We start from the raw sequence: 22,312 nt of genomic DNA on the forward strand, positions 1-22,312 counted from the left end.
CAGCAGGACGACAGAAGTCATTCTTCCCCTCTACTTGGCACTGGTGAGGCCGCACCTCAAGTGCTGTGTCCAGTTCTGGGCCCCTCAGTTCAGGAAGGATGTTGCAATGCTTGAACGCGTGCAGAGAAGGGCAACAAGGCTGGTGAAGGGTCTGGAACATAAGCCCTATGAAGGGCAGCTGAGGGAGCTGGGGTTGTTTAGCCTGGAAAAAAGGAGGCTCGGGGGAGACCTTCTCACTCTCTACAACTACCTGAAAGGAGGTTGTAGCCAGGTGGGGGTCAGTCTATTCTCCCAGGCAACCAGCGACAGGATGAGAGGACACAGTCTTAAGCTGCGCCAGGGGAAGTTTAGGCTAGACAGTAGAAAAAAATCCTTTACAGAAAGAGTGATTGGACATTGGAATGGGCTGCCCAGGGAGGTGGTGGAGTCACTGTCCCTGGAGGTGCTTAAAAAAAGAGTGGACATGGCACTTAGTGCTATGGTTAATTGATAAGGTGGTGTTAGGTCATAGGTTGGACTTGATGATCTCCAAGGTCTTTTCCAACCTAGTTGATTCTGTGATATATAAGGGATGGATTTCAGAATCCATATTTACTCCTCAAATATCTACCTTTAGGAACAGACTAGCCATATGCAATTTGACTCTACAAATGGAAACTTTAGTGAATGCAACTCAGTTGGGGTTTACTGAAATAAATGAACAATTGTAAGCCACAACTTAAATGACCTTACAAAACAGATTGGTTTTAGACCTATTGCTGTTACATGGAGTATGTCGTTATGTGAATTTAAACAGCAATATTTTTTGTGTGCACATTCCAAATGTGACTGCTAAATTGGATGATCAGATAGAGAAGATAAAATCGGTTGCTGCATCTAGCAGAGAATTAAGGGTAGGATTAGAAAGTAACTGATTAAATAAAATATTTAGAGGGTTTGGATTTTCTTTGGTTGGTTGGTCTCACTTTTGCAAAGTATAATTATGATCATAGTAATGATTGTGATTTTGATACTTGCTTTAAGGAGCATAAAAACATGATCACTAATGCAATGTGAGGAACTTATGTGATGTTAGTAAAAAAGCAAAGTGAGGCTTATGAAAGATTGAAGGGAAGAGAAGCTTCACAAGCCTCAAAGGGGAGGAATGTTGCCAGATTAAAAATTGTTTGCACCTGGTGGGCTAATACAATGTTTATGCTTCAAAACCCACTGGCCTATGGAACTGCACAACGCTTATTCTGTAGGAAGAAGAACTGGAAAGCAACCAGCTCAGTTGTGCCAACTTTTACCAGTTCACCAGGTGGTCAGGTATGATTTTTGGGGTCGCCGACCACCAGGGACCACCAAAGAAACCCCCAGGACAGAAGAACGCATGCGTAAAGGGGAGGGAGCATGTGTTAAGGACTTCAGGGAAATGATTATCATATGTGTGTTTATTCTGGGAAATCAATGAATATGTATGTAAAATATAGTATATAAACAGGAACTTTTCTGTACTCAGCATGCACAATATTTTGGAGGAGCTATCCCCTCATGCATCTGTTAAAGAATGCCTGCTTCTTAATGCTACATTTGTGTTAAGGAGTTTTTCTTTTTACTGATTTTTGGTAACAGTATTTATCCAGCTGGGCTTAAACTATGACACTAGGTGATGTCTAAAAGATCCTTTGTAACCCAAACCATTCTATAACTCTATGTGTTGCTGCCTTTGATAAAATCTCAATCTGTTATAAATGCTACATTTAAGAGTGCTAGCAAATATCTAGAGAAACAAAATAAAAGTTTAATGTTTCACAAGATACATTTCTTTATTACCATAATCACAGAAACATGATTTTGTACAGTAATGTGTAGGTGAACATTAATCAATGCAATTAATTTTGTTTCAAAGATCAGGTCAGCATACTACTGAACATTGTATTGTAAAGAATAAAAGTATCTGCTTTTGGTGCAAGTATTAAGATGCAATAGTGTTCAATTCAGCAATGTATTGCAGAACATCATGCCACAGTCTACTTCAAAGAGGGTCACAACATGCAGTTTATTAATAAAATGCTGTGGTATATAAAACCACTATGTGTTAATTCATAAAATATATAGTGGTTTATTTGAATTATTTTGAAGTGATTTCAGTGTGGAATTTAGTTTTTATTCAGGAGAAACAGCCAGAGTCTCTTGCTATTTGGAATAGTCTTCTTTTAGGCGATGGATTTAGCTTCAGGTAGGAATGCCTCCCAGTATTTTATTAGCTTGTAGAGAAGGAAAAAAAGCTACCTTACTTTAAGTACTGAATATTGGAAAAACCCACACATACTCCTCCTCTTGTAATGACTTTGTCTTCACTGGACAAAATAAGAACACAGATGCTTATCCATTGTCCATTCATTAGTTATCCATTCCCATTATTATATTATGCAAGAAAAACACAAGTAATAAACACACAAATCTGCTCATCTGCTCATGCAAACAGAGTTATTCTTACCCACTAAGTACAGAATATAGCAAAACAGAATTTGTTTGCATGGCGAGTTTGCCATTCTTACCTCTAAAGGTGTTTGGGGTTTCTTTAATTATTTTATTTTTATTAATCAAAGCTGGAGGGTTATATTCCCAGATTGAAAAAAAAGGGCATTAATTTGGAAACCAGGCCTACTTCCAAGTCACCAAAGGCTGTTTTATTGCTGTACAATATTCAGTATTTTTTTTTTAAGCAGATAAAGATTTGAGTATTCAAGTCTCTTCAGTAAGCCTAAGCATGTATTTAATGCATTTTACTCCAATCTACAAGTAAAAGTATTACTTGAATAGACCCTCCCCTACCTTCCCATCTCCCTGAATTAGGGCTCTGCAAGTAAGAACAGTAATAGCTGGGAAATAGCAATCACTATGTTCTCCTGCAATAGATTACAGACTAGCGTTAGTTCTCCATATTTTAGAAAATGCTATACTTAAAGCCTGCCTTTTTTAACTAACCTAATATGGAACATATTAACTTGTACAAAAATTTTAAAATTTCTTACCTGCTGTTGTGTTTGCACTAAAGATTCTAGGTACTTGATAATAACAGTTTTAAAGTCTTTCAATCGTTCCCTCTGTTAATAAAGTAAGTAATTATGGCAGATTAACCTCTTAACCAAGTTTGCATCAATATTATCTAAAGCAAAGCTATAATTTATTTGGACAAAATTATACATGCCTCAAATCTTTTCACTTCCTCACGAATGGTTTTGGAGATCTGTTCAAAATCTTTTTCCCCTTGTTGAACTTTTGTCTCCCACTGGCAAAGGAAAAATATGCAGAAATAAGACAGCATTCAATGTTCAGTCTATCGGTATCTGAACTTTTTTTTTGTATGTTAGGGATAGTAATTCAAGAATTTAAAAGCACTGATATGTTTTTTTACATACTTAAGGGAAAGTCTCAGTACAATAATTTCAAAACAATTTATAGAGAAGAATGCCATCTGATCAGTTAAAACAATTATATATCAGGTAATATTATCTGCATACCAAATATAAAAATATCTTAATATTGTTATTAGCATTATTAAGAAACAAGAAATTTAAAGACTCCTTAGTGAAAAGGATCTCTAAATCTTTATTAGCTATTCCTTTTACAAGCACTGCTATGAAAGGAACCTAAACCTTTAAGCTTTCTTACCTGTTCAATCAAATGTGAAAAAGTCTCAAAAATAGTTGTCTGTACCTTCCTATTTACATAAAAGGTTATTAAATCTTCATCCCCACCTATGGTCAAGTAAATGGTTATTTTTGCCATATTTCTCCTGCAGATGACAAGCTAACAGGGATGTGTTTATTGGTCAGAATGTATGTTGTTTAGGCAAGCCAAAACACAAACTCTCTTGCTCAGTGGGGATTGTTTAAGAGACAGCAGGAATTAAAAAAAAAAAAGAAGAAAGAAATGCAGGTAAGAGCACAGAAGGAAAATTTAGAGGAAGTGAAGTTGCTTGTAGGGTTTTGCCATACTGGGAACAAGGCATTAATATCAACACTACAAAACACAACACTTGGTCATGTTTATCCTTATTTTATGTCAAAAGACATCCAGCTACACAATTAAGAAAGCATCACCAGCTGTATTATCTTATTATTACTAGACCTTCCTTTGCTCCTGCCTTTATGTAACTATTATATTGCTAAATTTAAACCATCTGTGTAAGTATATTATGAAAAAAGCTATCATCCTGACACTTCAGACATATACATGCTAACAGAAATTATAAAAATGAAACTGTATCTGTTAATATACTAACTGAATTATGGGAGCTAATAGATCTGGTAACAGCTATCTTCCTCAGAGAAAATGCAGCCAGGAAGCAACATGCACCAATATAATATATTCCTGCAAGCAATCTAGTGGTGCTATTTAATCACAAGAGCATTTTGTGGTGCCGTGCTATCTTACTGTTGTGATATGTAATGAACATCTATTCAAATAAATATCTTGAGATATTTATGCATTTAGTCTGTATTTATTCAAAATTCTCTTAATGTCTTTTCAGATGTACATTTATGGAGCTATGCAATAAGTCATAACACGATGTGCTTCAGGGAAACATTAATATGTGCACAGCCTAGAGAGTTAGCTAATAACTAAAACTATATAAAATTCAGTCTAGGAAAGAGAGATTAAGACTGCTTTAAAATAACTTGTGCCTTCGTATTACAGCATCTTAGAGGTGCCCAAGACTTCAGAGATTTTGCCATCTTACAGTTTCTGACAAGGAAAAATCACCCCCTTGTTTTATATGCTGTTTTGAGGACTACTCTTGTACCTTTTATCTGCACAAAGGAACTGAATCACAGATGAAGCTCAAGCTGGATAGGCTTCCACTTTTCAATATCTTTGTCAAAAGGACTACTATTAAAGAATTCAGCAACTCTGAATATATTTCAGTGGAAGCAATAATTTTCTGCCAGCATATTCAAATTCTGGGTTTACTTAACAAGCTTCTCTAAACACACAATAACGTAGGAAAAAAATCCTTCAAGAACAAAATCTTTAATTCTTTTTATATTAAGGACAATAAAGGGTCATTTAGTATTCCCTACTGATCCAAAGAGTCAGGAATTGGTTTTGCCAATGAGTTCCAGCTCACTTCTGCGTGGTGGATGGATGACGTCAAGAGAGTCAACCAGCAAGAATGTGGTCGCAAAAGAGTAACTTTTTTTCCTAGTCAACAAGGGCGTTTTTAAAGAAAATAAGAAAGCCACGTTAATGAGCAACTTCAACACTGTATGTAAAATATATTGAAGTGCAGAAAGAACAAAGCAACTTGAGTTAGTGAAGAATGAGGCAACCAAACAAAATAAAGTGCATAAGAGATTGAAATCTGCAGTGATGTTCTCCATTATTTAATGAGAAAATAGTGGTTCATAACTAGAATACAATAATGTTAAATAATTAAGCTGTCCTACCTCTTCAATCTCCTTAGTGAAGCATGTTAAAAAAAATGTATAATCTATGAAACTTCAACATTTTGGATTTTTACTGAAATTATAATATATGTGTATTTAAAAAAAGTTAAATATATACACAAGCAAAACATGAGAACAGTTCTCCGTTAATCCTTTAAGGTAGATTTTAGCTTTAGAAACCAAGAGATGTTCTTCTGACTATCCAAGTCATCTTCAACAGTTAAAATCATTTTTAAACTTGCTCATGTTCCCCTCTTCCCATCTCCCAGACTCTTTAGAGACAGTATTTGACTGCCTTACATATCTCAGAATGGGTAACAATTATACCCATCTCATATTTTAAAGAAATTCCATTTAACAATGTCAGTAAATACGGAAAATAGTTAATATGTGATTTGAAAAAAAAAATGGTATAAAATAGTACAGTAATGGGGAAAGAATCAATAAAAAAAGTTTGGCTGACAGAATAATATTAGTACTTGACAACATTACCTCTTTTATATCATCTTTAGCTTGCTGCAGTTTATCAGGTCTGTTGACAAGTTGGAGCTTTGCCTCAGCTTCACGTTTTTTTTGTAAAGTGACCTGAGCATCTTGCCATTTCTGCCAGGATTTCATTCGATGATCAAACACTCCCTGTAAGTATGGGCATTTATTAAGCAATTGCAATTGTTAAAGCTGTCTAAATTTCTATTAGAAAAAGTTATTTCTGGATAAAACTGGAACAAGTATACTCAAAAGAAACTTCACTGTGTCTTAGATTTAATTTGACGTCATCCTTGCACAGCTAAATACCATCTAAAAATAAAAGAGGGTATTCAAAAGCCTCTTTAGAGCAGACACCTTGATGCTCCAAACCATTTTTTCCTTGTCCCATCGCAATCCTACCAAAGCAACCACTGTAAAATGCTATAATACCCAAATGCTTCTCTAAATACAGATTCTAGCAAACCTTTTCATTGACTATATGCATAACTGGCAGTACATTTTTGTTAACAATGGACGGAGGTAGTAGAATCAAAGTATACATTTTTTATATATTATGTATTTGATAGACTATAACTATATACATAATGCAAGTGGATATATATAAAATATAAAAATATTTTCCCAACAGTTTGACAAGTTCAAAGATATTTCTGGATAAAATTCTAAGACATCCCTGGATTGACACTTGGCTGGCTGCCAGACTCACCCACAGCTGCTCTCTCATTCCCTCTCCTCAACAGGACAGGGGGAGAAAATAAGATGAAAAGAAGCTCACGAGTCAGTATAAGGACAGGGAGATCACTTACCAATTACCATCACAGGCAAAACTGACTCAACTTGGGGAAGATTATTTTACTGACAATTAAAACCAGAATAGAATGATGAGAAACAAAGGCAAAAACTAAAACACCTCTCCCCTCCTTCTTCCCAGGCTCAACTTCACTCCTTCATTCCCAACTCCTCTACCTCCCCCTGCCTGAACAACACAGGAAAGATGAAGATGTGCAGTCAGTTCACAATAGTTCCTCTCTGACACTCCTTCCTCCTCACACTTTTTCCCTGTTCCAGCATGAGTCCTTCCCCCAGGCTGCAGTCCTTCAAGGACTGCTCCTGCGTGGGCTCCTCTCCACAGGTCACAGTTCCTGTCAGAAGCCTACTCCCGTGTGGGTTCTCCAGGACTGAAGCTTTCTTCAGGGCATATCCACTTGCTCAGGAGTGGTCCTTTCCACAGGCTGCAGGGAAATACCTGCAAGCACCTGGAGCACCTCCTCCCTCTCCTTCTTCTCTGACCTTGGTGTCTGCAGGATTGTTTCTTACACTTCCTCCGCACACACACATACTGCTGAACAGCAATTTGTCCTTTCTTAAATGTGTTTTCACAAAGGTACCACCAGCTTTGCTGGTTGGCTTTATTTTGACCAATGGTGGGTCCATTGGGGAGCTGTCTGGAACCAGCTGTGCTTGGTCTCTTCTCACAGAGGTCACCCCTGTAGTCCCCTGCTACCAAAACCTTGCCACATAAACCCAATGCAACCCCTCCCCATGTCAAAATCTAATTATACTGTACACCAAAATTGAATACTTTCTTTAATGAGATGTAAATCTTCAAGCAATATTTGTTGCTTATTTACTGAAAATATTGGTTATCTAATATAGCCAAATTATGTTCTTGAAAACATTTTATGAGCATAGTGTAAAAATCAGTAGCTTGAAAAAAGCATGTACAGCATCCTAACTAGTATGGTATTAACATTAATCTAATTAGAAGATATTTACCATTTAGATTTTGTCTGGATCCTATTAATCCATGCCCATTTTTTGTCACAACAATTTTTAACATGGGAATAACTGATCGTGGATTTATTAATTTTACTTGATTGGAATTTCAAGCAAAAACTCAGGAAGTCTTAACTGCATAATGAAGTGTGCAAATGCATACAAACATTCATAGAATCGTAGAATGGTTTGGGTTGGAAGGAACCTTAAAGATCATCTAGTTCCAACCCCCCTGCCATGAGCAGGGACACCTTCCATTTGATCAGGTTGCTCAAAGCCCCATCCAACTTGGTCATTTACCTTAAATATACAAACTGCAAAGTGTGACACTAAACACAAAAATTATACATTTTTCCTAGCAGCACTTACTTTTACTGCAGCAATAAGACGAATGTAGTCACCGAGTAGTTCTGAGAAGACATAAAAATCAGCAAAAACTTGTTCTTGATGCAACTGATCTATCTTCTCCTCAACCTCTGCAAGTTGAGACAAAGCTCTAGATAGAGCAGTGTGGTCCTCAGAATTACCTAACATGGCAGCGCTTTTAGCAAAGGCAGCTGTGTTGGCTGAAAGCTCTGAAATACAGGAGTGACATCCAATACAATGAAGTTAATTTATTATGTTACTGTTCAAGATAGATCAATCAACCAAGCAGACCTCTGTCCTACATCAACTGTAAGATTATCAACTGAAAAATATAAATTATATTTCCCAAAGCTCATGATAAAATACACAAGGACATCACAATGAAAAACCATTTAGAACATAGTGAACCTGAAACTCTCCAAAATCAGTAAATGATTTGCTGAGCCTGTTACATGATGCCTATTGTGTCTTGCAAAACACATGGAAGAAACTGTCACTTCAGTATTATCCAACTGCTTAGTTCAGAAAAAGTCCAAGCCCACAAATCAAAAGTCAAGTCTCCTATACAGCAAATTCAAGACAATCTTAACTGGTCTGTAGTGAAGTTGTTCCATGCAGCTGGGAGGGAAGAAGAGGAAGAAAATTATTCAATGAGAACATCAACACCAGAGTAGAATTTGCTTCCATTATACTGTTCCATTGACTGAAGTATACTTAACAAGACTGTTTATACTGTAATATATTGTCATGTTTTTATATGCCTTAAAAAAAAGGCATGTGACTTTGTGCCTGGCATCCATGAAGCTGAAGTTTTGAGCTTATTAATTAACAAACACTTAGGCAACTGTGTTATCAAACCTCAAGTTGTGTACAATGTCAACTCCTCTGAAGAACCTTTGAACAAAATCTCATTGTAATCCAATTTAGTTAAGGATTAAAAGCATAGCTTTGTTTACAACTGTGCTGCTTTTACTGAATCACCAGAACACCATAAATATTTGTAGAAGTGTCTTCAGATATTTAAAACTATCACAATTTAAATACCACTCTTAAAAAAAAAAAAAAAAGCATTACTTGAAATCTAAGATAAGGTGGATAAGGTGTCAAATCAGCAGTAATCAGGTACATTCCCATTTTCATTACTTCTTAAAATACTTTTTAACCTTGAGGACATCTGATATCACAGACATCTGCCTCTACAGAGAATAATTCCTGGTAGAGGTATGAGAAAGCAATTTAAGACACAGAATCACAGAATGTGTCAGGTTGGAAGGGATCACAGTGGGTCATCTGGTCCAACCTCCCTGCTCAAGCAGAGTCATCCTAGAGCACGTTGCACAGAATTACATCCAGATGGCTCTTGAATATCTCCAGTGAGGGAGACTCTACAACCTCTCTGGACAATCTGTTCCAGTGCCCCATCACCTGCACAGTAAAGAAGTTATTCATATTCAGGTGTGTCAGGGTCTCCTCCCCCTGCCATGTAGCCCTGGGAGAGGGGCCCTGGGTGGGAGAGACGGGGTTTCCCTGGCCCCTGGTCAGCCTCGTTCCCCATTGGTTGTTCTGTGTTTCCCTGTGCGGGAAGGACCCTTGGGTCTGGTGATTGTAAGAGTTCCTCGGCAGATCCCGGCCATGAGGCTGGAGAAATAAACATCTCTGAAACATCTATCAAGAATCTGTCCATATATATTTCTTTTCCACGGGACTCCTTGTTTGATATGCGTGTTACAGTATCCCCACTGTAACACAGGTGGAACTTCCTGTGCATCAGTTTCTGCTTTCTGACTCTTGTCCTATTACTTGGCACCACTGAGAAGAGCCTGGCTCCATCTTCTTGACACTCACCCTTCAGATACGTATAGACATTGATGAGGTGCTCTCTCAGTCATCTCTTCTTGAGGCTGAACAGGCCCAACTCTCTCAGCCTATCCTCATAAGAATCACAGAATCATTTAGGTTGGAAAAAACCTCTGAGATCATCTACTCATATTCCTCACACAGGTGGTGAGTTAGCCTACTGGGGCTAGACCTGCTGTTTAGGAACAGAGAAGGGCTGGTGGGAGATGGGGTGGTCAGAGGCTGTCTTGGGCACAGGGACCATGAAATGATAGTTTTCAATACTAGGTGAAGTAAGGAAGGGGGTCAACAAAACCTTTGCTTTGGACTTCTGGAGGGCGGACTTTGCCTTACTCAGAACACTGGTTCGGAAAGTCCCCTGGGAAAAAGCCCTTAAAAACAAAGGTGTCCAGGAAGGCTGGACATACTTTAAGGAAGAAATCTTTAAGGCACAGGAGCAGGCCATCCCTATGTGCTGAAAGATGAGCTGTTGGGGAAGAAGATAGGCCTGGCTGAATAGGGAGCTTTCTCAGGAATTCAGGGGAAAAAAGAGGGTGTATCACCTTTGGAAAAAGGGGCAGGCAATTCATGAAGAGTACAACGATTTCATTAGGTCATGTAGAAAGAAAATTAGAAAGATGAGAGCTCAACTAGATCTCATTCTGGCCACTGCTGTGAAAGGCAATAAAAAGTGTTTCTATAAATACATAAACAACAAAAAGAGGGCCAAGGAAAACCTCCATTCTTTATTGGATGTGTGGGGGGGGGCAATATTGTCACCAAGGCTGAGGTACTTAATGCCTTCTTTGCCCCAGTCCTCAACAGTAAGACTGCTTATCCTCAGGGCAACCAGCCCCCTGAGCTGGTAGACAGGAACTGGGAGCAGAATAGACCCCCTGCAACCCAGGAGGAAGTAGTTACTGACCTGCTGTGCCACTTAGACACTCACAAGTCTATGGGACCAGATGGGATTCATCCAAGGGTGCTGACGGAGCTGACGGAAGAGCTCGCCAAGCCACTCTCCATCATTTATCACCAGTCCTGGCTAACCAGGGAGGTCCCAGATGACTGGAAGCTGGCCAATGTGACACCCATCCACAAGAAGGGCCAGGAGGATCCTGGAAACTACAGGTCTGTCAGCCTGACCTTGGTGCCCAGGAAAGTTATGGAGTAAATCATCTTGAGTGCAATCACATGGCACATACAGGACAACCAGGGGATCCGGCCCAGCCAGTATGGGTTTAGGAAAGGCCGGTCCTGCCTGACCAACCTGATCTCCTTTTATGACCAGGTGACCCACCTAGTAGATGAGGGAAATGCTGTGGATGTTGTCTATCTGGATTTCAGCAAAGCCTTTGATACTGTCTCCCATGGCATTCTCCTGGAAAAGCTGGCAGCCCACAGCTTGGACAGGTGCACTCTTTGCTGGGTTATGAACTGGATGGATGTCCAGGCTCAGAGAATGGTGGTGAATGGTGCCGCATCCAGATGGTATCTGGTAACTAGTGGTGTTCCCCCAGGGATCAGTGTTGGGCCCAGTCCTATTTAATGTCTTTATCGATGATCTGGATGAGGGGATTAAGTGCACCCTCAGTAAATTCAAAGATGACACTAAGTTGGGTGGGAGTGTTGATCTGGAGAGTAGGAAGGTTCTGCAGAGGGATCTGGACAGGCTGGATCAGTGGGCCAAGACCAACAGTATGAGTTTCAACAAGGCCAAGTGCTGGGTCCTATGCTTTGTCTACAACAACCCCAGGCAGCACTACAGGCTGGGGGAAGAGTGGCTGGAAAGCAGCCCAGCGGAAAAGGACCTGCAGGTGCTGGTCAACAGCTGCCTGAACATGAGACGGCAGTGTCTGGGTAGACAAGAAGGCCAATGGCATCCTGGCTTGTATCAGAAATAGTGTGGCCAGCAGGACAAGGGCAGTGATTGTCCCTCTGTTCTCAGCACTGCTGAGGCCGCACCTTGAGTACTGTGTCCAGTTCTGGGCCCCTCAGTTCAGGAAAGACATTGAGGTGCTGCAGCATGTCCAGAGAAGGGCAACAGATATGGTGAAGGGTCTAGAGCACAAGTCCTACGAGGAATGGCTGAGGGAGCTGGGGTTATTTAGCCTGGAGAAAAGGAAGCTCAAGGGAGACCTTATCAAGGGAGACCACTACCTGAAAGGAGGTCGCAGACAGCTGGGGGTCGGCCTCTTCTCCCAGGTAACTAGTGACAGGATGAGAGGACATAGCCTTAAGCTATGCCAGGGGAGGTTCAGGCTGGACGTTAGGTGGAATTTCTTCACAGAAAGGGTTGTCAAGCATTGGAACAGGCTGCCCAGGGAGGTGGTGGAGTCACCATCCTTGGAGGTGTTCAAGAAAGAACTGGACGTGGCACTTAGTGCCATGGTCTAGTTGACATGGTGTTGTTCAGACAAAGGTTTAACTTGATGATCTCAGAGGTCTTTTCCACAACCTAATTGATTCTTTGATTCTGTGAGTCCAAACTTGGACTGATCACCACCTCGTCAACTAGACCATAGCACTAAGTGTCATGTCCAGTCATTTCTTGAACACAAAGAGAGACGCTCTGATTCCTTACCTTTGTCACCCTTCGCTAGACTCACTCCAGGAGCTCCATGTCTCTCCTACTGACGAGCCCAGAACTGGACACAGCACTCTAGATGTGACCTCATCAGGGCTGAGTAGAGGGGCAAAATCACCTCCCTTGACCTGTTGATAATGCTCTTCCTAAGGCACCCCAGGATACCATTGGCCTTCTTGGCCACAAGGGCACACTGCTGGCTCATGGATAGTTTGTTGTCCACCAGGATCCCCAGGTCCTTCTCGGCAGAGCTGCTTTCCAGCAGGTCAGCCCCCAGTCTATACTGGTGCCTGGGGTTATTTTTAGCCTGCGCTTGCCTTTGTTGGATTTCAGACAGTTCCTCTCTGCTCATCTCTCCAACCTATTCAGGTCCTTCTGAAGGTCTGCACAGCCCTCTGGGACATCGGCCACTCCTCCCAGTTCTGTGTTGTCAGCAAACTTGCTGAGGAGGCATCTGCCCCTTCATCCAAGTCACTGATGAATAAGTTAAACAATACTGGGCCCAGTATTGAACCTTGGGGGACACCAGTAGTGACAGTCCTCCAATTAGACCCTGGGCCACTGATTACAACCCTCTGAGATTTGCCATTCAGCCCATTCTCAATCCAGTCCACACTTCCTGAGTTTGAATATGAGGAAGTCATGAGAGACAGTGTTGAAAGCCTTGCTGAACTCAGGGTAGACAATATCCACTGCTCTCCCCTTATCCATCCAGGTAGTCATATCATCATAGAAGGCAATCAGGCTGGACAAGCATGATTTACATTTGGTGATCAGGAGTAGTCAGCATAGATTCACATTCTTGTCATCCATGTGGAGAGAGATTGCCTGCTGAATGAGGCACTCCATCACCTTTCCAGGAATTGACGTGAGGCTGACTGGATGGTTGTAACCTGGTTTCTCCTTCTTGCCCTTTTTGAAGACTGGAGTGCCATTCGCTTTCTTCCAGTCCTCAGGCACCTTTCCTGATTGCCATGACCTTCCAAAGATGATCATGAGTGGCCTTGCTATGATGTCCACCAGCTTGCTCAGCAGTGTTGGATGCATCCTGTCAGGGCCCATGGACTTGTGGATGTCAAGTTTGCCTAGGTGTTCTCTGACAATCCTCCTTGACGAAGGGAAAGTCTTCCTTCCAAGATTCCTTTACCCTGATCTCCTGGGTCAGAGATCCCTGAGGGCTGGTTTTGTCAGTGAAGGCCAATGCAAAGAAGGCATTCAGTAACTCTTTCTCTGTGTCCTCTGTTACCAGGGTCCTGCCTCCATTTAGTAATGGGTCCATATTATCCTTTGTTTTCCTTTTGTTACTGATGTATTTGAAGAAACCCATCTTGCTGTCCTTGACATCTTTGCCCAGATTTAATTCCAGATGGGCCTTGGCCCTCCTTGTCTCATTCTGACTTACTCTGACAACCTCTCTATAATCACTACAAGTGACCTGTCCAGGCTTCCATCTCCTGTATATTTCCTGCTTGTGCTTGAGTATTGGCAGGAGCTCCTTGTTCATCCATGCATCTCTTGTCCCTTTTACTGGATTTCTTGCTCATTGGGATACACTGTTCTTGAGCCTGGAGGAAATGGTGCTTGAATCAGCTCTCTCTTTCCTGCAGGGTCTGTTCTCATGGGATTCTTTCAAGAAGATCCCTGAAGAGCCTAAAGTTAGCTCTCCTGAAGTCCATGGTTGCAATCTTACTTGCTGCCTTGCTTCCTCCTCACCAGATACTGAACTCCACAATGTCATGGTCACTGCAGCCAAGGCTGCCCCCAACCTTCACATCTCCAACAAGGCCTTCCCTTTTTGTTAGTTTAAGGTCAAGCAGCACACCATTCCTTGTGGGATCCTCCACTACCTGTTGATTTACCAAAATATGAATATCGATCTAATATCGATATCCAACTGAGATGGACAAAAGCTCTCTAACAGTTTAAAGTTAGAAAGTGCATGTTTTATTTGGCGCCAGGCACTGCGTGGGATAGCTCCCTAAGACGCAGGCCCCGATACAAGCAAACATGATACCTTTTATTTCCAAATATTATGAATATCCAAAATACAAATGCATATTCATAGTGTTAACACCTCCCATTCTCTGCTTCGTATGGAAATGAGCTTACACATCATTAAGCATGCATAGTGTGTGTTCTAAATTGAGTTGGTGGTCTTGAATTGGGTCAGTGATCCTAAGGAAGATGAAGTAACTCATCTTCCTCACTTTGACCTTTTTGCCTTTCTGAGTTTTAACAATCCTAATTACTTTAGTGACCTCTAAGTTTCCTCTTGCATGACTTTTGGACGGGCTCCCACAAAGGGAGGAAATTGGTAATTGTCTTTATTCTATACACCAACTTATCAATGTTTCTGCTCCTTATTCTAAGCACAGCTAAACAAACATGCAAATGACAGATCATCAGTTATTTGGTAATCAGTTACTAACATCTAAAACCCTATTTCAGGTCCAGCTCTCCTAACTATTTTAATTAACTCTCACTGGGCCCAAATTCTTTCCTATTTCACCCATTCCAACACAGCTAGCCTATAACTAAAATCTTTATGTTTCTTCTAAATCTATGTTTCACTGTGACAGGAAGTTGTCATCAATGGTTTCCAGGAACCTCCTGGACTATTTGTGCTTCACTGTGTTGCTTCTCCAGCAGATGTCAGGGTAGTTAAATTCCCCACAAGAACCAGGGCCTGTGACTGTGAGGCTGCTTCTAGCTGCCTGTAGAAGGCCTCATCCACTTCTTCCTCCTGATCAGGTGGCCTATAGCAAACACCCATGACAATGTCACCCTTACTAGTCAGGCTTTAATCCTAACCCATAAGCTCTCAACTAGCTTGCCATCCACCCCAAGACAGAGCTTGATACATTCCAAGTGTTGTCTCACATAAAGGAGAACTACGCCACCACGCCTTCCTGGTCAGTCATTCCTAAACAGTGTAGCTCTTGTAGTTGGGTTGATGCTGACCAGATGCCAGGCACCTACCAAAGGCACTCTATCACTCCCCTCTGCAGCTGGACAGGGGAGAGAATATATAATAAAGGGTTCATGAGTTGAGATAAAGACCAGGAGAGATCACTCACCAAATACTGTCAAGGGCAAAACAGGCTCAACTTCGAGATATAAAGTGAATTTATTACTAACAAAATTAGAGCAGGATTATGAGAAGTAAAATACCCTTAAAAAGACCTTCCCCCACCCCACCCTCCTTCCCAGCTCTACCTCCTATCCCAGCAGTGCAAGAAGACAGGGAATGGGGGTTATGGTCAGTTCATCACCTGTAGCTTCTCCTGCTGCTCAGGGAGAGGAGTCATTCCCCTGCTCCACCATGGGATCCCTCCCATGGGAGACAGTTCTCCACAAACTTCTCCGACATGAGTCCATCCCATGGGCAGCAGTCCCCCTCAAACTGCTCCAGCATGGGTCACTCTTCTATGGGGTGCAGACCTCCAAAGGCTGCAGGGGCACAGCTGTTTCACCATGGTCTTCACCACGGACTGCAGAGGAATCTCGGCTCTGGCGCCTGGAGCACCTCCTCCCCCTCCTTCTTCACGCACCTTGGTGTCTGCATAGTTGTTCTCACTCCGCTCTTTTCTGGCTGCAATTACAACTGCGCAATAACTTTTTTCCTTTCTTCTTAAATATGTTACTACAGAGGGGTTACCACCATTTCTAATTGTCCCAGCCTTTACCAGCGGCACATCCATCTTTGGAGCCACCAGGGATGGACTCTGCTGGACATGGAGGAAGCTTTTAGCAGCTTCTCACAGAAGCCACCTCTGTAGCCCCCCCCGCTACCAAAACCAGGCCATGCAAACCCAATACACCCTTCATGAGAGCTATCCCACCATGTCTCTGTAATTGCAATGAGATCAAAGCCCTGTGACTGCACACAGATCTCTAGTTCCTCCTGTTTGTTCCCCATACTGCATGCAAAGGTGTACAGGCACTTTATAGAAGTGGGGGTTTGTGTCAATATCCCAGTAGGGTGCAAGGAGTTCCCCATAATCCTGTCTTGTGATTACATCTTTGGCTGCTTGCACTTGCTGGAGATATCCCCTCTTAAACGTTCTTTTGCTACTTGGGTGCGCGCTATAGTTCTCCCCCTCCCATACCTTATTCCTGTCGAGCCTGGCTATGTCCCTGTTCCCCTTCAAACCTAGTTTAAAGCTCTCTCAACAATCCCTGCTAACTCCTGAGCCAGGATCCTTTTATCCCTTTGAGACAGGTGGACATCATTTGTTGCCAGCATGTTGCTGCCTGCTCAGAGAGAGCCGCCCCTCCCTCTCCCTGAGACTGGTCAAACAGCCATGTGCTCTGAATCCCCTTTGTTCCAAAGCGCGGGCAAAATTGAAAGTAACTCAAACTCTAGAGCAGTGTCTGATTGGCCAGTTATCCTGGGTCTGCCCCTAGCTCTCCCCTTTCCCTTCTCGTGAATAAAAGAGAGAGCTCAGAGTGGGCCTGCCTTCTTTGGCTCTGCTCCCTTCTGTGAGCAACTTCTGTGTGTCTCTGTCTCTGATTGAAAGCATTTAATTGCAGGATTAAGGCATAAGCCAAGAGCTATATTTCTCCCTCTTTGCTTCTACTTGTGGTATTAGCTTTGCAGATACCACTTGCCATCTTTAGAGCTACTGAAGTGCCAGATTGCCCGTGTAACCTCTCTAGGCTGCTCGAGGCTTTCTAAGGCACTGAACTACCAGCCTAGCCGGCTAAGAGCTGTGAGTATTTCCACATTTGGCACACAACGTGCTATCTCTGAACCTCGGTTCTTGAGAGACTTTTAGGGTGTCCCGGCAGCCACGTGTCTGCTGGAATTAGCCCTGTACGACCTGCTGTGCCAGCTCTTTTGTAGCCAGCTGTTACTTTCTGCGTAACAGCGAGCTCAGAGCTTCAGCCTGTCCCCTCCCCCACATCACATGGCGAGGGAACGGCTGGAAAGTAGGAGACCCACTTCACTTATTTTTTTCTCCGGACCTGCTTTCCTGTGGTGAATGCAGAATTCTGGTGAGTATTTCCCTGCTGGTTTGGGTACTCATGTCTTAAGCTGGTACTGGTGCAAATTTTTTCTCTTTTTTTTCCTCTTTTTTCGGGATTTGGGGCTGAGGTTTGTGGTATTGCTTTCATAATGGGATCTGAGGTTTCTGCACACCAGAGAGAAATATACTACCAAGTTCAAAGCTACCTTTCTTATACTGGGCATGAATACCCTAAAAATCTAGTTCAATCTTTTGTACGATGGCTTTTTCAGTACTTTCCTAATCTACCTCTGAGGACATGAGATCTTCTGAATTTTGGGATAGTGTGGGGAGAAAACTCTCCTCTCCCAGACGATCGGGAGATGAAACAGTTTAAAAATTTTTTCCTCTCCTGTTACTAAGTTATACTTTGCCAGAGAAAAACGCAGTACATGAAAAGCCACTGCAAAAACACCCTGTTAATTCCCTTATACCCTCTCCCAACCCCCGTGTCCCTGACCCCTCTTCCCCTACGCTGGAAAACACTGCAAGAGCAGACTGCTTTTTAGCACAGGAGAGCTATCGACGTCCTGGCTCAGCCATGTCTTCTGAGCACCCTGCCTTGGACGGGAACCCGGAGCCCGTCTCAGGACCTTTCCAACCTGTTTTCTTCACTCCTTTGTCCCCAGTTTCTAGCCCTCATGTTTTAAGCGCGTGAAAAAACCCCTTCTCCCCTGATCTCTTTGTTCCCAGGGACAGCCATTGCCGTGTGCCTGCAGCCCTGGAAAAACCCCCTCTCCCCAACCCCTTTTCTCCGAGTTTATTTGTCGCCGATAATGGCAGACGTCACGTTTCTTCATCTCCAAACTACACCTCCCACAATCCCTTTCTCCCCATCCCACAAATCCCTTCTTGTCTCCACCCCCTCCCACTCCTGCCTCCCACAACCCTGCCCCCAACCCCTCCCTCTGTTCCCGCCCCTGCCCCTCCACTCCCCGCCCCTGCTTCCCATTGTCCCGCCCCAGGTTCCCACAATCATGTGACTACCCCTTTACATCCGGGAACCCAGGCCTACCAAGAAGTACCTCCTGCTGCTGCTACTACACTCTCTTGTAATAGCACAAGAGCAAACCCTGGCTGGACGCCCTTTCCATATTCTAATATCAAAGATTTGTGCAAGGCAATTAAGGAGTTTGGGATGCACAGTAACTATTTTAAGAGCCTTTTAAGTGCTACTTTTTCAGCTCATTTGCTTGTACCCCATGATTTGATTACAATAATGCAAACTCTTCTCACACCTGGTGATTTTGTGTTGTGGAAACAACAATGGAAATTAATTTTATCTGATTTATTGCAAATTCTATGGCAAACTTCAGATAATTATCTGGACTTTGACAACAATTATATCACATTAGACCTTTTATCTGGTGACAATAATATGGCAAATCCTCAAAAACAAGCAATGCTTATTCCTTGTCCAGTACTTATTGAAATAACACGTGCTGCTGAAAAGGCCTTAACATTACTACCATCTCAGACTCCTGAATCTCATTATGCCAACATCAAACAATTGCCAAATGAAAATATTATTCACTTTTATAACTGTTTGCGTGAAGCAATCATTTCCCAGGTCCCTAATCCTGACCTCCAACAAGCATTCCTACTCGAACTGCTCCAAGCAAATACCAATGGTGCTTGCAAGCAAGTGATTCTGAGTCTTCCCTTGCATTCACCCCCTACTGTTGAAACCATCCTTGAAGTCTGTACAAAGAAGGTGCAGCTGAACACAGCTGTTCCTTTTTTGAATAAAAGTGGGGATGGTGGGGGAGGTTGTGGACAACACGATGGGTACAGGGGAAACTCAATCTCGAGGTAACTTTATATGCTATCGTTGTCAGAGAAAGGGACATGTGGCTCGGAATTGCAGAGCAATTATAATTGCTGATAAAAACTCTCCAAAGACTGTTTCCCCAGGTCAACAGCAGGGAAACTAGCGACCCAACGCGTCCTAACAGCTCCACGTTCAGACATAAATAGAGCTGCAGACAAAGCAACTTCTGGACTCAGGTTCAAGGTAACCTGTGATGAAACACACCATTTCAACGACAACAAACCGACTGCGATACCCATCTCATTCCAAAATGTGGACCACATGCCAGACCTTACATACCTTTTTGTTATTGTGGACACTCAGGAAACACCTGCTGGGATAGAGGTTACACCCACACTCATGAAAGTGGATCAGAATGGGTGTTCTAACCTAACTGTACAATGTATATATCCACTGTTCTTTCTGCCCAAAGGTCAAGTCATTGCGCAAGCCATTCCGCTGCCCAAATACCTGCCCACAGATGGTCATATCCCAGCCATCTGTTGGACTGAAGTTTTGGGAAATGATAAACCTATAGTAGAATGTAAGCTCAGTCACGGATCACATAAAATCAGTATCATGGGAATGATAGACACAGGTGCTGATGTGTCTGTCATTCCATTTGATAAGTGGCCTGCACAATGGGAATTGCAATCTCAGGGTATCATACAAAGGATTGGAGGTACCCAAATTGCGAAGCAATCCAAAACACCATTCAAATTGAAGGTCCTGAAGGACAAATAGCGACACTTCGTCCGTATGTCCTAGACGCCAAATTCACCCTGTGGGGAAGGGATGCAGTGTCTCAGTGGGGAACAAAAATTGATATCACCCCTAGACATCAAAATTTTCCCTTGCGGCCACTGGAGCTGAGTGCCGACCACAAAAGCTAACTTGGAAAAAAGCTGAACCAGTGTGGATTGACCAGTGGTCACTAAAAGAAGAAAACTTAGAGGCGCTCAAAACATTAGTAAATGAACAATTGGCTAAAGGGAACATCGCACCAACCAATAGCCCCTGGAACACGCCCATGTTTGTAATACAAAAACCGGGAAAGAACAGATGGAGACTTCTCCAAGACCTTAGAGAAATCAATAAAGTTACTGAAGACATGGGACCCCTTCAACCAGGTATGCCATCACCTTCAATGCTCCCACAACATTGGCATTTGCATTTTCTGTGCCCTCTATTAATCGTGAGGCCCCCATGAAACGTTACCATTGGCTTGTGTTTCCCCAAGGTATGAAAAATTCCCCAACTCTCTGCCAAGAGGATATTGCTAAAATTCTATCTCCCATCCGTGCCAAAGCAGAGAAAGCCATCATCCTACATTACATGGATGATGTGCTGGTGTGTGCTCCCAATAATCAATATCTCGAGCAGACACTTAACATGGTGATTGAGGCCCTAGAGGCCAAGGGCTTTGAATTGCAACCAGAAAAAATGCAGAGAACAAGCCCTTGGAAATACCTCGGACTCAAAATCACAGAGACTTCCATCACCCCAACACCCGTCACCATTAGTAATAACCCAAAAACATTAGTAGAATTGCAACAGCTCTGTGGGACACTGACTTATATAAGACCCTGGTTGGGACACACCACAGAGGATGTAGCTCCTATTGCAAACCTGTTAAAAGGGGAAGGCTGTCCAGCATCCCCAAGATCCCTGACAGAAGAGGCAAGGCAGTCTTTCAAAAAGATACAAGAGATCATTTCCACCAGACAAGCACACAGGTATCAGCCCTCCCTACCCTTTAAGCTTGTCATTCTAGGGAAGGTACCACGCTTTCATGGCCTCATTTTTCAGTGGGACAAAGAGCAGAAGGAACCCCTCATCATAATTGAATGGGAGTTCCTCCCACTCCAACCACCTAAGACCATCACTAAGCCACAAGAACTAATGGCAAAAATTATCATGAAGGGTAGAGCAAGGCTCTGCACCCTGGCAGGATGTGACTTTGCATGCATCTACTTACCTGTAACAACAGACATATTAGATCACCTACTTCAAAATAATATAAATTTACAATTTGTATTAGACAGTTACTCAGGCCAAATCTCCAATCATTACCCAAAACATGAAATGTTTAATCTGTCATTCTCTTTCATCCCTCGAGAAATTCAAAGTAGAAAACCCCTTGATGCTCTAACCATTTTTACAGCTGGGTCGGGAAAATCGAAAATGTCAGTAATTACTTGGAAAAATCCAAAGACGCAAAAGTGGGAATCTGACATCAAGGTAATCCAGGGATCACCACAAGTAGCTGAACTAGCAGCTATCGTTAGAGCATTTGAGAGGTTCAAAGAACCCTTTAATTTGGTCACAGACTCAGCATATGTAGCTGGAGTAACTGTTAGAGCTGAGCATGCTCTCCTAAAAGAAATCTCAAACAAAAAAATTTATTATTTGCTCTCAAAGCTAATTTATCTGGTTTCCCACAGAGACCATCCCTATTTTGTCATGCATGTGAGGTCACATACAAACCTGCCAGGATTTATTGCAGAGGGTAATCGTAGAGCTGATGGTCTGGCTATGCCAGCAGACATAGTTTTATCAGCCGACTTACCAAAGCTCCCCCAAGTTTTTGAACAAGCAAAATTGAGCCATGCCATGTACCATCAAAATATTCCTGCTCTTATCCGCATGTTCCACCTATCACAGACACAGGCAAAGGCAATAGTGGCAACAAGTCCCAACTGCCAGAAGCTACAGCTTCCATCACTGGGCATGGGGGTCAATCCCAGAGGCATTAATAGTGGTGAAGTGTGGCAGATGGACGTCACACATTTCCCTGAATTTGGGAGATTAAAATACGTTCATATTTCTATTGATACCTTCTCTGGTGCTATGTATGCCTCTGCACATGCAGGTGAAAAAGCTAAGGACGTTGAAAAACATCCTGTCCAAGCTTTTGCTGTGCTTGGTATACCTGAGGAGATAAAAACTGATAATGCACCTGTCTACACCTCTCAGGAGTTTAAAAACTTTTGTCAGCAGT

The 22,312-nt window shown here is 42.4% G+C and overlaps 1 protein-coding gene across 1 annotated transcript in view; it reads right to left on the reverse strand.

The window, feature by feature from the left end:
* Positions 1–2,125: 2,125 nt before the first annotated feature.
* LOC309584620 (sorting nexin-2-like) overlaps positions 2,126–22,312 on the reverse strand; it is a 140,201-nt gene continuing 120,014 nt past the window's right edge. Inside the window, exons 11-15 of the mRNA XM_082300745.1 lie at positions 8,073–8,278; positions 5,931–6,074; positions 3,197–3,277; positions 3,021–3,092; positions 2,126–2,249 (exon numbers count right to left, since the gene is read on the reverse strand). Of these exons, the coding sequence (XP_082156871.1) occupies positions 2,199–2,249; positions 3,021–3,092; positions 3,197–3,277; positions 5,931–6,074; positions 8,073–8,278 (554 nt within the window). The 3' untranslated portion in view covers positions 2,126–2,198. The remainder of the gene's footprint in view (positions 2,250–3,020; positions 3,093–3,196; positions 3,278–5,930; positions 6,075–8,072; positions 8,279–22,312) is intronic.

The sequence above is a fragment of the Coloeus monedula genome, assembly GCF_965178545.1.
Source record: "Coloeus monedula genome assembly, chromosome: W".
NCBI lineage: Eukaryota > Metazoa > Chordata > Aves > Passeriformes > Corvidae > Coloeus > Coloeus monedula.